Source organism: Choristoneura fumiferana, chromosome 21, assembly GCF_025370935.1.
Source record: "Choristoneura fumiferana chromosome 21, NRCan_CFum_1, whole genome shotgun sequence".
Taxonomy (NCBI): domain Eukaryota; kingdom Metazoa; phylum Arthropoda; class Insecta; order Lepidoptera; family Tortricidae; genus Choristoneura; species Choristoneura fumiferana.
In genome coordinates this window covers 4,707,036-4,726,641 of record NC_133492.1, presented here as the reverse complement: position 1 = coordinate 4,726,641, position 19,606 = coordinate 4,707,036, and the positions used below count along the sequence as shown (strand labels likewise).

At 36.4% G+C, this 19,606-nt stretch overlaps 1 protein-coding gene across 1 annotated transcript in view; it reads right to left on the bottom strand.

Moving 5' to 3' along the window:
• Nucleotides 1-314: 314 nt before the first annotated feature.
• The window catches only part of svp (COUP transcription factor 2), a 118,050-nt gene continuing 98,758 nt past the window's right edge, over nt 315-19,606 (bottom strand). The window contains exon 3 of the mRNA XM_074104303.1: nt 315-3,881. Coding sequence (XP_073960404.1) covers nt 3,607-3,881 — 275 coding nt within the window. The 3' untranslated portion in view covers nt 315-3,606. The remainder of the gene's footprint in view (nt 3,882-19,606) is intronic.

The following is a 19,606-nucleotide window of genomic DNA, read 5'->3' as shown; positions in this document are numbered from 1 at the left end:
CCCGAAAACAAACATTCGTGTTATTCACACAAATATCTGCCCCGGCCGGGATTCGAACCCAGGACCTCAAGCTTCGTAGTCAGGTTCTCTAACCACTTAGCCATCCGGTCGACAATAAAGCAATATAATATATATTTGTTCAAAATTACTAGTACTGATAGTCCTTGAGCAAAGCCGCGGACGGACAGACAGACAGACATGGCGAAACTATAAGGGTTCCGTTTTTGCCATTTTGGCTCCGGAACCCTAAAAAGTGGCATGTCTGTAGAGTTTATCCAATTTTTCTTTGATTTGTGTTCAATAAAACAAACATATCGAAATCCAGAGACATTTTTATTCCTCAACATAACTTCATATCATACAGTCTCACACACCGATCTATATTACACCGTCACTGTACAAATTATTGCGAATAAATACCTAAATTGCTTTTCTTTACATGTTATTACAGATTTGGCAGGTGACAATGTCAGAGACATTTTAATTTAATTGGAGTACTAGTTCGGTTACTCTACTTTGCAGTACACCTTACAGAGCACGGTCAGCCCGGAAAGTATAGGTAGTTCCACCACAGTTGAAGTGAATGATTACACACAGCTACAAAAAGAACTGATTGCACAAAAGGAAAATGAATTAAATGAATAAGTAAATGTCAAAATCCTGCTGCCATTACACGACATGTTCTTATGTGCGTGACCTCAACTCCGGTGGAACTACCTATAGTAATAAGCTAGGTTCTTAAAAATATGAAACTAATTAGTCCATCTGTAAGATTTAAAAAAAATCGTACAGTATTGTTTCTTTTGTCAACTTAAGAGCGTTTATACCTGCTGAGCTGGCAACGTTGCATTTTTTTAGTTTTTCTCCATTATTCCATAAAAAATGAATGAAAATTAAAAATGTGGTCTGATAGAACTGTTCCTTATATATAAGGTAATGTGTCTACACCAATAGTTATGCGCGATATAGACTTTTATTTTCTTTAAAAACCGTTAATAAACATTTTTTCGTTTTTAAAGAATGTAATGCAACTTGCAAGATTTTTCTTGCAAGTCTAAACTCGGCTTTACGGTCTTGCTTGCAATTGGCTAATAACTAAATGATAAACTATTGCATCATAATGCAACAGTTCCACATCCAGTTTAATTTTTTTTTAAACAATAATATTTTGAAAGTTAAAATATATCTTTCAACTCAATTGGTTAATTTCCCTTTGATTGTTAGTTTCAGCGACAAATCATTATTGTTCATTATGAATTAGCCGAGTTACTATGGAACGTTGTCGCATTAACATTTTTAATTCGATCTGGTTAGTTGATTTATCCAAGCAAGACAGAGTCACATGATAAAGTGAGATAGAATGCAGAACTTCTTTTCCATGAATATACTGATCCATCTCTCGGTAAGATCAACTTGACCAAGTAGAAATCTACAAACTTCATTTTAGATTATTTACCGTTTTTTTGTGTTCCGAAAGATTGATTCGATTACGTATAATATCATAGGACTTTGCGTAAGATAGCCAGCGATTATACTTTGACAAGTTCGCAAGTGACACTGTTGCAGTTAGCATTTACCGCAATTATCAAAAATCTTGATAATGACATCAAACTCCCTGCGATAGGATTCTACCAAGTGTCACGTACGAACTTCGAGGTATAGATTTGTACTATAAAAAGATAATTTGAATAGTTTAAAACCGTTTTAAGTAAAGAGTAGATTTTATTTATCGTCTCAAGTATATTCTTATCTTTAAAAGGCAGTTTTTATTTTTCACGCCAAAAAAAACTTCATTTGTAAAAATTAAAAAAAAAAAACCCTTTCCAAAGACAAAAAACGGAAAATACCGTTGCTCAAATAATTTTAATAGTGGCATTTTTATAATAAGTCACTGGGCTTTTTAATTATATTTGTTTAATCTATATTTGAGGGAGGCCTATGTCCAGCAGTGGACGTCTTTCGGCTGACATGATGAATCTATAACTGGCTTGCTCTGGTCCGGATATATCCACAAAGAAGAATAAATTGTACATTTAAAGAATAAATATAGAAAACAAAAATTTGGTTTTTATATTCTCAGGAACCCTTTTCAACGATTCTTATTTCCTCATTCATATCTTATTACAAATCAATTTCAGTTAAAACACATTAGTTTCGTTTCGTTTCTTGTAACTCTAAGTTCGGTATCACCAAGACAAACCAAGATAAAATAGACTTTATGGATACGAAAGTACTGATTGATATTTACGTACTGAATATAATATATGTATATAATTTATTTCTCACTAAGAAATCTTTTAAAACAAACACACGAACATAAACTGCAGTATCCTTAATATAAGTAAATAATTCTTTCTATGAAAGCTACTTTTTAAATATAAAAAAACGTAAAAAAACTTCTACAAAAGTTAAGGAACGATACAATAAATGCTTTCACGGAATTATTAAGTAGACAAGTACCAAGGTCGTATTTACATACAGTTTTAAACATCATACCGAAATTGAAAATCTTTTTAAATTGTGTGTTTCGAAAAGACATTTAAATTTATTGCTAATTCGTCGTATTAAACGTGTGACTTTGATTTTTTAACATATTCGGAGTCAAGGTATTTAGCCCTCTTAAAAGTCATGTAACATCCATAAGCGGGCCAAATTCCATGTTTGAAACATGTTAAACATACAGAAAACATTTTTCAATTTAAATAAATAAACATTTCTATCTTTCCAAGTACCAAGACATCTCGGTAGAGCTACACAAATCCCCTATTATATTTTTTTCTGTTAATAAATATCAGAGAGCACCACGGTGAAATAAAATGTATCCAAAAAATTACTATGTCGTCTACGTATCTACACTATTACTACACATCAACATTGCACGACCGATGTAATTTCTTATTGCGCTTATCATACAAATCTGTTGTAAAAAACCTCATTGGCTTTATAATGAAAACATAAATAATATAAACCCTATCCACTGCCGCGTCAATATGTCTGTGATTCCAAATAGCATTCATCGCACCAATGGATAATAAACTAAGGACAATATCCTCGAAGACCTATCACAAACATCGTAGAAAACTGTTATGCCTTTCGCACCTTATCGTAACTATACATTTACAATAAAACATTTTATTTACATAATTAAATATAAGTAGCCTAAATATTTTTACAGAGGAACAAAAAAAACTTGAACTAACAGACACAAGTGCCACTTAATGTTCATTTCATGTCGCACGGCTCGGGGCGAATGTTAAGTAAGTTGTCGATCATCATGGAAGTCTTTTGAGCATTCTTCTGTGTTTCAACTGGCGCGGGCGCTCCGAAGTCCTGGCTCTCGGTCGTTTTAGGAGCGTAGAACGCTGATATGGGGTCGAAGGTAGGGCACGGGTCGGCTCTCTCGCTTTCTCTGCTCGTTCTCGACTCAAAGTACTCCTCGGTAGGAGCTTCTGTACTGTCATGGAACTCGCTGGAAGACGTCACGGCGTCTTCTTGTGGGACTTCGCGCTGGTATCTTTGGAACGGGTCGAAGCGTTGGCTGGGCAGGTACGGCGGGAAGCCGTACGGCGAGGATCAGGCGGCCGCCAGCTGGCGCCACATCGTGTGTCACATAGTCGCCATATACGGCCATGAGAACGAACTCCCTGACAACAGCATGTCCCTTATCAAGGTCTCTATGGGTGTCTTACCCACTAGCCTTACGAAAAAGAGCTGTTCTATGACTTGTGAGCTCACAGTTCGAAGTGAAGGTAGCCGTAGTAGAAGCTTCCCGAATCGCGTGGGCTGGTTCGGGTATTGACTTCTGCAGTATTCTTCAAGGGCACACTGGGATTTCTCTTGTAAACTCTCTATGTGCGGCACGTCGGAGAGTCCGCAGGCATCTGTGAAAGAGAAGGAGACGTTATAAAGAGATTACGGTGTTTTAAATTTAAGAGGGCCATTTGTTTTATTTTATTTCCCCCTAAATGTATTTGGAACGTCGTTTCGCAAACAACAACCGGATTCAATGGTGTAGAAAAGGTTATAGCTTTTATCGGGTAATTGTATTTTGGAAATGTACATACACCTTACTGACTCTTTGATGTTAAGTATAGGACTTATTTAATTATATTGAATCTAAAAGCATTTAAAACGTGTTTAAGTATATAGTACGCGTAAAAATTACGTCTAAAATTGATACATATCTTAAATAACATAACAAAACATAGTATAGTACTTGTTCCAAAATTTTTATTTAAGTTCCACCACAATCCACCGAAATCACAATTATTCTGACTTTCTCAATTATTGAAAAGCATCTGCGTGAAGTCTAAAAAAATGCAGATCCAGAATTCTAAAATTTATTTCTAAATGAGTTTTCATTGTCGGTGTGACTACAAATGCCGATAAGGATACTTTAAGCTGCCAAATCTTGAAGACAAATGTAATCCTTCCAACCCTTGGTATAAAAACGAAGATTATTGCCCGTGAACGTCTCTAATGCGATTAGGAACCCTTGCTACATTTGCGGTACTGCTACACATTAATATACTTTTATTGTGCGGAGAAATGATGCGGTAAACAAAAGGGTCATTTACCAGATGTCTGGAGCGAAGGCAGATATAATTAGCGTTATGGAATGTAATTAGATTGTGATGTGCTATGATCATGGTCCGAACTGAATCATATTTCGAGATGGTTTGTGTCAACTTTATTACAAGGACGTGTCCAAGAGTTTCCAAGTCTAGAATTACTTGCTGAGAATACATTTGCGTTTAGCAAATATTGTCAATCATGTAGACCGTAACTATCTTTTTTATCTTTATCTTTTCTTTGCATGTTTATTCGTTGCCTATTAGGTACCCATAACACTAGCTTTGGTTACTTTGGAACTACGTCAATTGGTGTCGTGTCCCATGATATTTCTTTATTATCTTCAATGAGCTTCCAAAATAATAGATCATCTATATCCCGTAGTAAATATGATCTAACTGGTTTTGCCCGCGGCTTCGTCCGCGTGGGATTCGTTAAGCGCGCGCTGTTCTCTCGGGAACTGTGCATTTTTCCGGGATAAAAAGTAGCATATGTCACTCTCTGGCCCATGAGCTATCTCCGTTTCGACTTGAAAGACGGACAAACATACAAACACACACACACTTTCATATTAGTATGGATATATTTGTATTGTTCTAAAATTGAGCAGTCGTTTCGTTCGGTAAAACTAGAGAAGTAAATAAAGCTTTCAAACTAAATGAAATTGTGTAGCACAAGAATGTAAAGGCATTTTGTCAGTGAAATAAACAGAAAATCCAAATGCTCTATGAACGGTTAATTTGAAAATTAAAACGTAACTCAACCAAATGAAGAGGGTAATTTATTCATTATACACAGCGTTGACAGTGACCAACGTAATTACTAGTTCAAGCCATAGTGACGATTACATGGTAATTAAAAATTAACCAATCAAACGCTAGGTATTTCACGAGGGATTTACCCAATTTCAGTTCAGTTATTAGAAATGAATATTTCTTTATGGTAATAGAATTAGGTAATAGTATTTGTAGTATTGAAAAGCAAATAGTTTAAACATGGTAATTTGACGAAGCTTGTGGGAAAATGGGTAACTCATGTTTATGTTAAATCTGGCGATGGTTATTTCGTAGATGTTCCTGTATGTTATTATGGTTTATGTGGAAAGATACTTTATGTTGGTGACATTTGTTCGCGTTGAATATTATGTTTTATGTACTCATACCATCAAGAACAAATAAGTTTCATTATACGTATAAAAAACTAAAGCTTTGAAATTTGCCAGGCATATTCCTCGAGGATCTTAGAGGTGCAATTTAGAAGTAATTTCCCGTTAATATACATAGAGAGAATCACAATTTGGTATTTTTCTAAGGTACTACTGACTACCTTACCTAAGCGGCAATTTAAAGCAAGTTATATTGCCACCTTGGAATTGGAACACAACAGCGAGAAATATTGTGCAAGTTGCTGTTAATTGCTGTCAATGATCGATCACTTATGAATCCTCAGCTATGCGCCCGCGCCGCGTAGTGTACAAACTCCCACGACATCTCTCGCACCTTCCGAAGCTTTAGGGATTAAGATGAGTAGCGACTTTTCTCAAATAAAGTTAGGACAGATGTGCAACGCCTCTAATGAATTTAACCCAGTTTTTCCCCGTGAATCTATTAATTCTAATTCGTGTGTCCACGCCTTACGTCTCAGCATGACGCAAGCAGCAATTGTGATCACTTGTACTAATTGTTCGGGCGATGCTTTTAAACGGTCACAGCTGCCAGCAATTGATGGGCACCCGGCGACTCTCGAGATGTATGGAAATGTTGGGCAAGACAAAGTTAAAATGTAACTGGAGTAAAAAGAGTAACTGCATCCACCGGACGCAGAGTAGGAGGAATCAAAAAGAAGTGAGTATTAATCGGAAGTAGGTACATTGCATTCAATGAAGTCAGATAAAAGATTGTAATGTAATGAAATTGTATGGTAGAATATAGTCCTTTTAATCTATAACAAAACAATGATAAAAACTGATAATATGAAGGCACATCCGAAATTACACGTAGGTAAGCACTAAGTTTTGGAAAATGTTCACGGGATAGGGAATTATGCAATGGAAGAGAAGCCTCGAGCTCAGGCTAGTAATTTAAAAGTGACGTTTTTAATAACATTAAAATTAAACTAGATAAACATTTGTTGACTTTCAAAGACGTCACGAAGAATAGCTTTAAGCCAGCATGATCATGGGTTTGGTACTAAAAAAATGCAAATAAAATAATTTGATAAACTCCGAGCTAAACTATTCACAGAGAAGTGGCTTGACCCTGTAATGCTGAAGATGATGATGGGGAATGGTAAGAAGGCCCTTCGCTTTTTTTGCTTCTAAAACTTTCGCGTAACCCATAATTTGACGAGCAGAGAGTCACTGTTGTTAAAACTTCTCGTTTCTGCGACGCAATTCACAAACCATTGTTTGAATTCTTCCCAAATTAACAAGTAATTCAGTGATGATCACAGAATTGGCGCCAAGCTTCTGGCTTCGTTATTGCTGATGGGACACTGATTTACCGGGTCATATTACTTGACCCCGCCATCAATACTATTTAAGCCACTAAATGTTTGGGCTGAGGAAACTGATTCATTCCTGGTTTGGGGTACATCGATGTGCATCGTCAGTTGGTATCTAATGGGATTCATAAAGTTTGAGAAGATTCAGGCGTTTGACCTGAGGGGCTACTACGAAACTCGCAAATCGAAGTTCGTATCGTCAGTGAGACGGCAACATACGAAGTTCGAGTTTTGCACTTCATGGTAGGGCCTGATCTTACCACCCACGATATTGATGACTTGAAAAACCATCGTCTTTCAATAGATTCTCTAGTTTTTAATTATTTATTGAACGTTTTTGTAAATTAACTTAGTGTAATTGGCATGATTGGAACGAAACAAATGAATATATTTAAAAATCGTTTACAGTTTCATATTTGGGATTCACAACATCAGAATGCTGAGATGACTAAAAAAATATATTTAGTGAAACATTAAATTGAAAACAAAAGAATGTACTGTCTAGCGGACCCCAAACTAGGCTAACCTGTATCTTGGGGACCAAAAAATTGATCTTATATATTTTTTTTACATTAAAACTGTTGATATGTATAAGAGCAAACAAAATAGCGGAAAAGATATAGAAACAAAACATTAAAAAGATAACACTGAGTTCCGTAAGATAAAAACTATTTAATAGCAGTTAATGAAGGTTTATCATTTGTAGATTTACTTTTCTCGAGAACGGACTAGGTTGAGCAAGGATAGGCTAGGATTTACTTAGATCTATTTTCTAATCTCTTATGTGTCATATGAATGTTACAATTGGTGGTGCAATGTTTCCCAAACTCCTAAATGACCATCTTTCCACCCTTTTATTAAATTCCTCAACAAAACACTTGTCACCGCAATGTCTTCCATTCATTCACTCCATTCATTCATATCAATTCCCGTTCGTTCACCAGGGTCGTTCTAATCAGAGTTATTACATTGCTGCGCAGACGCCGGGTTAATTGGTATCGGACTAGCCTTTGGTCTGTAAGACCAGTGCGTACAACTTTTGATTCAAGGAGGTGAGGGTTACTTAGATATTTGCCCTTGTTGAATCGCGGGGCATTTGGGCAATTAATTTACTTTGGAATTATCCCAAAGCTAAACGATTATAAGGTGGTTGCAGGCCGCTTCCTAAAGAAGCAACTGGAGGTCTATGGGGGAGGTTTATGTCCAACAGTGGACGTACTAAGGCTGATATGATGGTGATGAGCTTTATCCCGCTTATTTACTCCCGTGGGACAAAGTTTGTTAGCTTTTCCGTGGGAATCTCGGAAAATCCCTTAAGTGGGGTTTTCTAGGATACGTGCCGTCACACGGCGGCCGTAATACAACATTGAATGACGTCACTAGAATGTCGATGATAATAACAATTTGGCGATCGATATGACGACCGGATGGCCAAGTGGTTAGAGAACCTGACTACGAAGCTTGAGGTACCGGGTTCGATCCCCGGCCGGGGCAGATATTTGTATGAATAATACGAGTGTTTGCTCTCGGATCTTGGACGTTTAATATGTATTTAAGTATATGTATATTTATCCGTTGCCTAGTATATAGTATCCATAGTACAAGCCTTGCTTAGTTTGGGACTAGGTCAATTGGTGTCAATTTGTCCCGTGATATTTAAACGTTTTATTTATAAGCAATCGCAGAAAGAGAGCTTGGGCCGTAGCGCCCACACAGGCCCAGTGCGGATTGGGAACTTCACATATCATGTGGTAAATTTCAACTCAGAGGTGCGGGTCAGGTTTTGAACCCACGATCCTCAGTTTGGTAAAACACTAGTTTGATTTGACGATGCAAAGCGAGGAAGCTTTTAACCCCCAAAGAGGGGTGTTATAAGTTTGCCGCCAATATCTGTCTGTGGCATCGTAGCTATCAAACGGATGGACCGATTTCGACGCGGTTTTTATGTGAAACCGTTACCTCTTGCGTTGGTTCTTATTTAGTTATGTTCGATAAAAATGTATTCAGCCGTTTTTGCAATATTAAACTTCGAAATGACCATGTCGGGGATGTTTCTTTTTTTCTGAGTGAAATAAACAATCAGGGGCGGTTTCACCACCCATTGATTAATTTTAATTGACGTCTCCGTCTATTCGAACAATACAAACAGAGACGGCATCACATTTACCGTTAGATAAATTTTATCAATGGATAGTGAAACAGAGGGTAAATGTTAATCCATAGAAACAACAACATAATAATCAAAACCGCATCGTACCCACGTAACCGTAGAAACGTTAAGCTGTTTCTGAGTTTAGCGCGAACAAGCACACAGACAAACCGACAATAATTCTAAAAATCATTGTTTTAGTTTCTATTTCTTTTCTAAGTTGTTTAAGTTACTTTTGCTTGTATGTTTCGCACAGGCGAAGTTTTCATATTTGTATGGTTGCAGAGCAGTAAGGTACCTAAATCAATCTATCAGCTAAGTTAACTTTAAGCGTTGCCCAATTGATTTTGGGCTCGATACTTTACGTTCTATTTAACTATTATTTAAGTATTTATACTCCATTAAAGTAAAGGGTGATAATCGAGCGAGTTAAATCGAAACCCGCATTCGTTTATTCGTCATCGTTCACGCTCTATCTTTTATAGAAATATATAATTATCGCTTATTAAACTATATGCGGGCCGGTTTATATGGATTCAATGTCTTGGAGTTAATGTTTTACTAAAATATATCCTACTAATATTATAAACGCGAAAGTTTGTATGGATGTTAGTTTGGATGTATGTTCGTTACTCTTTCACGCAAAAACTACTGAACGGATTTCCATGAAATTTGGCATACAGGTAATATATATACCCTGGATTAACACATAAACTACTTTTTATCCCGATATTCCCACGCGATTATTCTAAACCGGTGGGTGGAAAAATTCAGAATGGTAGTAAGTATATCAAACTTTCTAGGAAAACTATAACGGCTAAGTTTGATTTAGAATTATTAGTAGTTTTAAATAGCCTAAGGTATAAAATATACCTAAACTTGGAAGATTTGAAAAATATTATTTGATTTTTTCGTAATGACTACGGAACCCTATTTTGGGGGTGTCCGACACGGTTATATAAGGGGGGATTTGACTATAAACTATTCAACCGAATCGATAAATATAATTTTAGCAAACGATGCCTTATAAAAAAATGCACAGTTCCCGTAGGATAGCGAAAGTTTATAATATTAGTAAGATTAGGTACATTACTTAGATTTAAAGGATTTAACTGTTGATGCTAGTTTAAATGCTGTTCAAACATACGATATATCGGCATGCTCAAGACATTGTATTGGTGGTAAGTCGATCAACCGAATAAATCCCAACAATGCGTCAAAGGCGTTGCCTTAAATAAACCGGAGGCGGCACAGATTATACCACTGCAGACACGAGACTCTACGGTACAAACTTTAGATACCAATATTGGTTGTGTTGGTACTATGACAGATGTTTACTTTGCAAATATTTGGATGATCTTGTATACAATAGCGAACAAAGATGATCCAACAAACTTACGAGTGCAGTTTGTGGTGGCGCTAGTAGTAAGCTTTTGAATTGGGTTTGTTTGTGGTAAACATAGTTTGGAGTTCTGGCGTCGGTAAATTTAAGTTTGTGTTTGTAAACATAATCGAATTTTATTATACATTATAGAATTTATTTTTTAAAATATGAAGCAGAAAGAAATGTGCTATGATGTTCAGCATATTAGATATCATACATGCAAGACCATCAGTTTTCTTAGGTTCAAAAAATACGTTAAATACAAAAACAAAATACCAGGACGGTAAGTATTAAAAAACTATTTGGCTTCGGATTCCAATTGCCAAATCTTAAGTGTTAAATACAGAACATATTATTGCACTTATTCTATTCGTTTTTGTTTTTAAAAATACTAAATAAAATGCCTAAACTGTATGTCCTTCTAACAATAATACCAATAGTCTTAGATACAAACAAATAACTTATTTCCTATATCAGTTGGCTATAGGTATCATCTTGTTTGGATTTAACCCACAAAATGGCCGCCAACCTAACCTATAATTTACATCACTACAATACACACAATGCAGGCAGTCTTTACATCGAAATTATCGTTAAGGAGATCGGAAATAGCGAAACAAATTTAGCACCCACAATAGGACCCCGGTGTTTGTCACCGCGATTCGATCTTGAGAATAGCACCCTTCGTATCAGATGGAAGTATTCTGTTTGCTTTTGACTCTGCGATCCAAGTTTTCATTTTAAGAGCAGTGGAACGAGAAGAGATATGGCGCCGGCGAGGTTTTTAATACAGCTGGTATGCTTTATTCGACTTATTTTGGAGTCCTTGTTGCACAAAATAAAGATTATGAGTACGTATATGTGAAAAAGGCCGTAGGTCATCACTTTCAATGTCAAAAAACAAAATAAAAAATAGTAGCGCCAGTAGCGACATCTGTATTTTGTGACCTATAATTACTCAGGATTTATAAGTTAATCCTACCAAATAATAACCGGTGAGGTAATGACACCTTTTTGCTTAATAATCAGCGGTAAAAGGGTGTAATTTTCATCTCAACGCTGTCAATTTTTAACGCGTCCAACAATAAGTTGTGCCGTTTTTGTTTTGGTTATACGTTACGATGGTTTGACGCGTCACTTTTGTTTGTTGAATTAGATATTACTGTAATTTTTTTAAATGGATTTTTTACAAAAAGGTTTAATATATGCCGCGTATATACATAAACAATTAAAAAAAATATGGAATTTATAACTAATTTAAAAAGAGGGCCCTGTCTCCATAATTAAGTTACATTTCATTGTTTGAATATTCACGATATCACTTATTTTATTACTATTGGCAAAAAGGCAGCGCCACTAGCGGCACATAACGGCAACAAGCTGTTTTTACAATATTTGACAGACACGGCAAGGCTTTCGCAACGTTTGTTACGAAAAAACTTGCGCTAGGGTTTCACGGTTAAAGTTTACTAGTATTAGCGTACAGCGTAGTATATAAGAACTGCAAGTTCAATCGATAACATAAACAAAATAAAATCTCAGGGGTGTATATTAATCACCTCTTGAATAATAGGTGACGTTTTAAATAATAATACCTTCCCACCAAATAAGCAGAAGTAAAAGGGTATAATTTTCATCTCAACACTGACATTTTGGCACGCGTCGAGCAATCATTACAGCATTTTTGTTTTGGTTATACGTTACAATGCTCCCCTTCGAGCATGTGGTACTTTCTTTATTAAATTAAAACTCTAGTGGGGAAAATCATAGTACAGTTCCGTTATAAAACGCAATGGCGACTGTATTTTACGCTTAAATTTTTTCTTTTTAATTTTTATAGCTTGGACACTCGCTGGTTACCAGAAAGTATCTACTTATAAAATAGTAGGTTACGTTTTTAGACGTTCCGACATCCGTTGTATTATGGCCTAAAATTCCTAAATCGGTAGAAACGTCATGTCACAGTACAAACTTTTTAGTAATGGTTTTTTCGAAACCATTGATTAGTGGTCAAAGGGTGTCGGCTCAAGTGACGTGTGCTGATATGATTATCTAAGCCTGGGGGATGAATTTAAAAAAAAAGTCCACGCGAGAGGTCGGATAGGGACGCATTTGAAGATAAATGGTAAAAACGGCTTTGGGGAATTTTGCTTTTGAATCTTAGAGAAAAAATTGGATTGATGTGTATTATTAGTAACAATTAATACAAAACATAAAATGAACATTAAAATGTAAGTACTGTAATATTCAAATTTTAACGTAGAATTTTACATCAAAATAGCTAGCGCTGTGCTTACTATTTTCAAATATTAATAACTATGTCATCTGACATTTAACAAAAAAATATTCTATTGAATGTTATATGGAAAAAAATCTTAATCGCACAAATAATCCAGGTATTATGACTGTAGAGGTAGTAAAACTATACGACTGATTAGGTTAAACATTTTTGTTAGTCACATCTCACTATCATCGAACTTATCCCGAGATAACACCCCGGCTGTCGCATGTCAAGCCAAAAGTCGCTTGTTAGAGTAGTTGGAGATTGCGGGGAGCGACCCCTGCGGCACCCTTGTAGGGTTCGGCGGTTCGTAGGGTCATTGCGGTTTGCCGCTGCGTTGATATATTTTGATTAAATTTTTTTTGGTAAAAAAAGGTTAAACTATATTGTTAATTTTAATGTATTTTCAAAATACGACTGTTGTAGTTATATCTGGAACTCATAGCTTGATACTGGGGCGAGCAATGGCCAGCATATCAATCGATATACTCAATTTACGTAAATGTGGTAAAGACAAAAGTGTCTATAAATAATAAAACACTTTATGCACTGCATACGCTTATTACTAAAACGGGCTTTTTTTAAGTTTAAGCTGCATGAGTCACATACCTAAGTGATTTGATTACAATAAACAGGCAGAAATAGAAGGTGACCTCTCAAAAAAACGTACTCTAATGTTCAAAATTATAACAATCTCCATAAACGCTTTCTATCTAAATTTCAAACTGGCCACTAATACTCCGTTGTCAAACAAAAAACAACTTCCGAAATGCCATAATTAAAATCCAAATTTCGAACAGAACGAGCTCATTAAAATGCGTTTAAAAGTTGTCGTCGTGATTCCGCAAACTTCTACCTGTGGTTAATTGAGGATATCTGGCGAATTAACCAAATGAGGGCGGACGGTCGGGGGCAAAAATGTTTTATTGATTTCCAAGCGTCTGTTGTGAGTTGTGTGGTGCAACTTGCAAGCTTTAAAGTCAAAAAGAGTTTAATTTATGCACGTGAGTAGAGTTTAAAAATATGAACTTATCCAACGCTTCAAGAATATGCATTGCAAACTCTTAATCCGAAATAATAAAACCAGTAACGTATTTTTGAGTGGTTCGAATAAATACATAATTTTTGCACTCGATTGTACTTATTAACCAAACTTATATATATATATATATATATATATATACATACTTATAAAATACTACTTATAAAAATTACGTGTTAATAAAAAGTGCGCTACTGTGCAGTTGCCAGTCCTAGATGCTAAAACTAGCTTGCATCGGCGGCTTCACCCTCGTGAAAAATAAAAAAAAGGCTAATGCCAAATTAATCGCGACTTCTATTATAAAATTGGACCTTTCTAACTTTAGGACACTATCTCAAGTAGGTAATTGTACAATAAGTTTCTCTCGATCAACTTAATAAATTACTCGACTAATTACCACAATCTAAAACCTATCGTAACCGCATCAGCACCCAACTGTACATCGGTATAAAAATCGTGATCCGCGCATCGAAGCCACCATTAGCAAGAACGTGGGTGTAATTAAAATACCCAGCAAACCTAAAACTAAACGGAACCTTATTTTAAAACGTCTAGAGTCCCAATGCTTTAAATACCAGCGAATTAAAACAATTAACTAGCTGAATGGAGTACAATGGTCCTGAGCGCACGACTTACAAGAGCTATATGGGACTTGGGAGCATTACAAGTCGTTTGCTCGCTTAAGGTTGGTAACGATCTATATGGGCGCCGCTACTTTGGCAGCACTGGCTATGTTCACATTGATTTGAAATAATTCTGGCTGAACACGGGTGAACTTAAATTTAAGAAAAAGTAAATTTGAAAATCGATTGCCGTATTTGTATTGGTGGAAAGTACATCAGTGGCGTAAGACAGCAGGTCACATGAATTAAATAATAATGCTAATAGTTCTGATTGATGCCAACGGATAGATACACAATATTTGATAAAATTCTCAAAACAATATTATATGTTAAAAGACTTTCATAGTTAAATTCAAGATGTTTATAAAAAAATCTGGGATTTGGTACATTAGGCCTCGAATTCTTAGCAGCAAAGGCATCTATAGGTCTAAAACGTTGGCTAAATGAAAATGAGTAACCGTTCACGGTTGGCTGCCCTGTTATGGATTCATTGTGTTTCAGACACGCGCATGTTCAGCTTGAGTTAGAACTTACATATAACATTGCATGCGGAAGATATTTTCAAAGTTCCATACCTATAGGTTTACTTTTACGTTGGTCAGTAGACGGATGAAGGGTTTTGCGGTTTTTAACAAATAAAAACGGCTGCGTGGTTAGTGTTTTTAAGTGGTCCGTTAACTACCTAAATTGATATTAGTAAGTACCTATGCAAAGTGTCCCAAATTCATTCGAAATATTTGACTAAATAGACACCTGTAGATATTTTTAAGATTTTTTTATCGTGATTTACAAACATTTCCATACATTGATCGACGTAGAGTAAACCGCGTCAGAGCCGGGATTAAATTTTGAATCAATAATTGTAATAAAAAAAACTTTATAATGCCGCATTTACACTCGCGTACGAGTGTGTAAATCCCGCCTAAGAGTGTTGAATCAGAGTAATTCAACTACCCGCTGAATTATTTCGGATTAATTTGGGGATACCTTTATAACAAAACCTAGTTATACTTGCAATGACTCGTCAGATCACCCATAATCATCTTCAGCTAGACGTCCACGACTGAACAACGGCCTCCCCCTTAGAACGCCACAATGAACGACAACTCGCCACTTGCGTCCACCGGTTGCCCGCTACTTTCACGACAGATCACGCATCACGACTTTTATAGTTAAACACTAGCCCAAAATCAGTCTGTAATAGACTTAAAGCGCCCTGCAGATGACCTTCATTTATACCCAAAATCAATCCCATATAGAACAGGGCGTGTTAATCGAGCCATCAAATTGGGTTTTCAACGTTTGAGCTTATTCCGCAGAAGTGCTGACTCGCGCCGACACCCCTCGTCGCCGCCATTCTCTTTTTTCACGGTGTTGCAATTCTATTACAGGCTTTTTGTTTTTGACGTCTTTTGGGCAATGATATGGGATATCTGTGGATTATGATGTAGACTTTTTGTCTGTGGTACGTGGCGTACGTCATTTCGTGAATTTATAATGCCAGAGAATAGTTAGAACAGTAAATCAATAGTTTGGAAATTGGTTTGCGTGTACAGTACATAGAAAAAAATAATGTAATGAAGGATTAACTATTAATTACTATTAATGTATTTTTGCTATACGAAAAAAGAAACCATAAAACACAATTATATTTAATCAAAACAAAAAATGCCGAAGGCGCCCGCATGCTCGCCATCACGGTTAGTTACGCTTGGCGTTTTATTAATTCAAAAATCGAACGCTGATTTGATGAAAAAAAAGCGATGCGTTTTTGACGTTTCAATTTTTTTATTATTTAATTAAGTAGGCAGCGGTAATGAGGGTTCAAGCCAGCCAGTGTCGTGTTTCGACACGCGTCAAAAGCTTTGAGCTTCGGGTCCCTGGGGCTTTTACAAAAAGCTCAGTCCCCGTTTTGATGGCTATTGATAAATATCAGTGTTATATCGTTTTACAACCAGAACAAAAGGCGATTGCCGTGTTATTAAATTAATACTGTATGGTTTTGTGGGTTTACGGACTGCGGTGGCGATGGGAATAATTTGGAATTTTGATCTTTATTTGCATGTTATGTTCGTTTACGCAATAAGGTGGCAGTGGATTATGTTTTCTGGGATTAAAACAAGGCTTTCACAAAAAACTTCAACTTCAATGTGTGTGTGTGTGTGTGTGTGTGTGTGTGTGTGTGTGTGTGTGTGTGTGTGTGTGTGTGTGTGTGTGTGTGTGTGTGTGTGTGTGTGTGTGTGTGTGTGTGTGTGTGTGTGTGTGTACCAGTAGTGATTGCTTTTTACAACACAAAAATAATACTGGCCACTAAGACTAGCAGAACTACGAGTTAACAACTTCATACACTGTCTAACTTCCACATACCATAGTCAACCTAGACTCTAGACGAAGACAAAACGCTGGCCGGTAACATCCCCACACGCGCCACAGACAATGCAACTTTTTGCCAACGGTTGTGTAGTCGTGGCTTTTTGAACTGGAATTTTTTCACTCCATTCGTCGTGTAGGCGGGCTTTATTTCACCCCATCAAGATATAGGGGTGACAGGCGAACTTTTTTTAGTTATTTTTCAAAGGCATACTGTTTTGGAACACCGATATGATGAACCAGCGAAAGGGAACCAATCATTTCTATGAAGATAAGTTTAATTTGATGTTTACACTTAAACTAGTTCGCTAATGTCCAGAACTTGAAACAAAAGATTGGTTTTCTTTTTCTTTCTCATTTGAATATTCAGAAAAAATAAGAAACGCGACAAGTCTCGAACGACATTAAGCTTCTTGCTGTATTGTAGTTAGTACCTTCATGATGAATTATCGTCTCTACTATTAACTTCACTTTTAAATTTGTTCCGCCGCTAACACACGAGTGCAACAGCTACATCTATGTACCTAACATATATATGTTTTCATGTGGAACCCATCTTCCTCCACTTCGATATAAACTGTACCTACCTCCTACTATTGTCCTTTTCAGGCAGTTTAATCCAATAAAATCACATTAATCCAACTAACTGCTACAACTTTGTAGACTGATACGCGTTTAACACCTGTCATTGTAGCTGTCAATGTCAACTTTTTTTTTAAAATGGCAATGACAACCCTAGCGGAAGCATTAGTTTCGAACTCGGACAGCGGCCGTCCCGTCCCGTGTATAGTCGGCGTAAATAAATGTCTCATGTGCTAAGCCTGTAGGTACAGTCTGCATTCGTATAGCTCTATAGAGGACCTTTATACAGCTTGTATTAAGCAGTTATTTGCATTAAGTTTCGCGATTTTTAAAACTGGTCGATTCTAGAGACGTGTTAGGACCAACACGAAGCAACTTTGTTGTATTAAGCTAGAGCGTTTAGTGTCAGTCATTAGTGAAATGAATGATGTTGTTTTTTTGTTTTTTTTTTGTTTCTTCGGTGTGTGAGATAATAATAAACACAACACAACAATGTGTTGCAGATGTTTATGGGCGGTGGTGATCTCTTACCATCAGGAGACTCACATGCTCGTTTGCCACCCAGTCGAATAAAAAAAAAGAAGAAAAATATACAATCAAAAAAAAAAAATACTTAATTGAAACCAAATGAATGAATGAATTGACACTCAGCGAAACCACTGCTCCTTAGTTTTAAGCTTGAAGAAGTATACTCGTAATATGACCAATCAATAGTACTTAGCAGGTAATTAACGGTATGTAATTTTGGCGTGTCATAGTTGTCATATTTGTATTTTTACATATACGTAACATAATATGTTACACAACTCCCCACAAAAAACGGCACCAATCCATATTTGATTATCTCTCAGAATCTACGATAACGTCAAAAAGTCACGCAGACAATGGTGCTCAAGCGGCGGTATCCGTCCAGAGTGACTCTCGAGTGGCGAGAGCGGTGTCAAGAGCGCTGATCTCTCTGCGACGCTACCGCCCTCTGTGGCCTCTAGTACGTGATTAAACAGCGAAATGTCAAAGTGCAAAGATCGGCCCTTTTTACAAAGATTAGCGATTTTGATGTTTTTTTTTGTTTGCTGCAGCGAATTCAGAATAATTTTATGATCTGAGAATATAACGTGTAACCCTCTGGAAAAAGATGATTAGAAAGTGTTGATTAGGGTATTCCTAATTTATGTAAAAAGCCTCATTTTTAACCCCCGACGCAAAAAGAGGGGTGTTATAAGTTTTATACCATACGCTACAGTATTAATGGAGCAGTGACTATCACTGAGGAAAGGAGAAGTGATTTTTTTATTTTTAAATAATTAAAACTACTCGGGATTTCAGTTATTTTCCAGAGATTATGTTATATTTTCTCCAAGTACAATACAGAGGCGGATAAACGCCAGTAACTTTTCTAAAACTGGAGGCAGTCTAAGTCGTCAGTATTTTATGTCTACGGAGGTAACCACAGAACTACATATATCGAGATAGTCAATGACAAAGCGCATGTTTAATTGTAGAGTACAATACAATAACGAAAATACAAACTGAAATATAGATGCATAGAAAAACCAGAAAAATAAGACCAGCGCTGGGAACCGAACCCAGGTCCTCTGCATTTCGTGCCACGTGCTATACCACTACACCACCACTGGACGGTGATACAGACGCGAATTTCTCCTATGCACCACATATCTCAGCTTGTTTGTTTTTCTTATTTAGTCACTTAAGCAGCGACATTAGCGACATCTATGCTGTAGCCCTCACCGAGAAACTTTCAGCACCCCATTGGAACTAACCGCTCACCCGGACAAGAGATGTCGTTATTAAGCAATCAAATTAAGATTTAGGATTTTGCATAAAAAAAGCATCTATATTTCAGTATGTATTTTCGATATGGGTTTTACGGGACGACCGTAAAAGTAACAAAAAAAAATTTGGAATTGAAACAAAAAATACAAAAAGATTCCAAAAAACAATCTTACAATACAATAACTCTTTATTCTACAGTCAGCATCAAAAGTAGCGGATCACTTTTTTACTCTGTCGCATTGATACTTTGACAATCTTGCATGGCGTTTAATACGTCGCTGTAAAAGGTCAAAGTACAAAAGTGTAC